The 2500-nt window shown below is 36.4% G+C and overlaps 1 protein-coding gene across 1 annotated transcript in view; it reads left to right on the top strand.

Moving 5' to 3' along the window:
* Positions 1 to 1821: 1821 nt before the first annotated feature.
* Positions 1822 to 2500, top strand: part of LOC113805118 (uncharacterized) — a 2309-nt gene continuing 1630 nt past the window's right edge. Inside the window, exon 1 of the mRNA XM_070130768.1 lies at positions 1822 to 1949. Coding sequence (XP_069986869.1) covers positions 1935 to 1949 — 15 coding nt within the window. The 5' untranslated portion in view covers positions 1822 to 1934. The remainder of the gene's footprint in view (positions 1950 to 2500) is intronic.

The raw sequence follows: 2500 nt of genomic DNA, 5'->3' as shown, positions 1-2500 counted from the left end.
TTTTTTTTTTGACGGATCCTGACAAGAGAATTGGATCGGAAGGAGGCGCTATTTTATCCTTGAAATTTTCTTTCGTTTTTTGACCTGAAAGTATTTTCTGCCGGGTGACTGAATCTATTGTGAGATGTGATTGAAAGTGACGTTGTTGTTGTGAAGGGGATGTTGTGTTGTTGTGGCTTGGGTTGGGGAAGGGATAGTGGGTTGTGCTGGTGTAGATGTGGATTAGTAGAAAATCTTATACTGATGGACCGGTGTAAATGTGGATTAGTAGAAAATCCTATTCTGACGGATTACACAAATTTACGAATCTACACATAAGATCACCACATGAAACCAACATTCATAAATGCTAATCCACATGAACCGTATTTATGTTGACAGATGTAGAAAAGGCATGAATGAGAATGAATATCTTATATACAAATCTACACATACAATCACCACATGAAACCAACATTCATAAATTCTAATCCACATGAACCGTATTCATGTTGACAAATGTAGAAAAGGTATGAATGAGAATGAATATCTTATATACAAATCTACACATACAATCACCACATGAAACCAACATTCATAAATGCTAATCCACATGAACCGTATTCATGTTGACAAATGTAGAAAAGGTATGAATGAGAATGAATATCTTATATACAAATCTACACATACAATCACCACATGAAACCAACATAAATTCTAATCTACATGAACCGTATTTATGTTGACAGATGTAGAAAAGGTATGAATGAGAATGAATATCTTATATACAAATCTACACATACAATCACCACATGAAATCAACATTCATAAATGCTAATCAACATGAACCGTATTTATGTTGACAAATGTAGAAAAGGTATGAATGAGAATGAATATCTTATATACAGATCTACACATACAATCACCACATGAAACCAACATTCATAAATTCTAATCCACATGAACCGTATTTATGTTGACAAATGTAGAAAAGGTATGAATGAGAATGAATATCTTCACACTACAAGAGATGTATTTATGTATAAGATATTCGTTCTCCTTCATACATTTTCTACATTAGTCAACATAGATGTGGTTCATGTGGATTAGGATTTATGAATGTTGGCTTGATGCGGTGATTGTATGTGTAGATTTGTATATATTCATTCTCATTCATACCTTTCCTACATTTGTCAACATGAATACGTATCATGTAGATTAGATTTATGAATTTTGGTTTGATGTGGTTATATTATGTGTATATTTGTATATATATGTATGTGTATATTTGTATATTCATTCTCATTCATACATTTTCTACATTTGTCAACATAAATGCGGTTCATGTGGACTAGAATCTATAAATGTTGGTTTGATATGGCGATATTTTGTCCATAATTAATTAGATTTGAGTAATTCGTCAGTATAGGATTTTCTCTATATTGTGAATTTACGTCCAGGAGATGGAGGAAGTGCCCTTTAATTCACAAGGGAGAGACTTTCATATCTATTATGCAGAATCATGTCATTTCCTAAGCTCATACTTCTTGCCAGGATCAGAAACCTCCCTTCACGACCAGCTTCCAGTGGGCGGGGCGGAGGTCTATCCGTGTAAACGAGCGTAAAGTCCCTTCGAATAAACTACCGGTCTTTTTCGCTTTTAATTTACGTCCTAATCACCAGGTCTTCAGTAATTATCAAGGGCTAGGGATTTGTTTTTATTATTCAAAGTTTCTTTTTTGACGTATCCCGAAAGAAGTGAAGTATTATGGCCATTCATCGAACCGAATTAAAAAAAAAAAAAAAAAAATGAAGCACGCAAACCCTAAGTGGCATCCCCGCTTTCCCAGGCTGAGGTCGTCCTGATGTGAAAGGGAGACTATATAATCGCGGACCTCGGCTGGACCGCCACACTCACTCCTCATCCCTCCCTCACTCCCTCCGCACTCGAGGCCATGGCTTGTAAACAGGTGAGCGAGGACAGAGAGAGAAAGAAAATATCTATCGGGAAGACCATCTATTTGGATAAGGGCGACGGGAAACCTGTTCTCGACGTCAACATCGACCTAACGGACGTTCGCCTAGAGGGTGGACTGCGGGAAAGCCGAATGCACGGGGAATGTGTTATATATTTCGTTGCGTTGTAGGCTGTGTTCGACGGACAAGTGTGCGATAAAGTAGAGATTACATTCAAAACATGAAGAATTAACTGTATTCATTATGAATTGCTGGTTATCTAAGTTTGTTTCCGGTTATTTAAGTTTGTTTCCGTTAGAGTGTCCTGTCTTAAAGATAAAGTGTAATCTTTTGTCAGCTTAGTCATAAAAAAACGTGCATTTACCGGTGAAACTAAACTGTGTGTGCATCTGCCTGGATGTGAAAAAGAAGTGTCTGAGACAAACGGAACAATGAAGTCTCGACAGCTGTATAATGCGGAACAAATTAGATTCCCCACTTACTGTGAATCCTTAATTATCACACGAATTTGATATTTTCATTAAATTAATCCATGTAGTTTAAG

Source organism: Penaeus vannamei, chromosome 15 (assembly GCF_042767895.1).
Source record: "Penaeus vannamei isolate JL-2024 chromosome 15, ASM4276789v1, whole genome shotgun sequence".
Taxonomy (NCBI): domain Eukaryota; kingdom Metazoa; phylum Arthropoda; class Malacostraca; order Decapoda; family Penaeidae; genus Penaeus; species Penaeus vannamei.
This window is presented reverse-complemented; position numbering and strand designations above follow the sequence as displayed.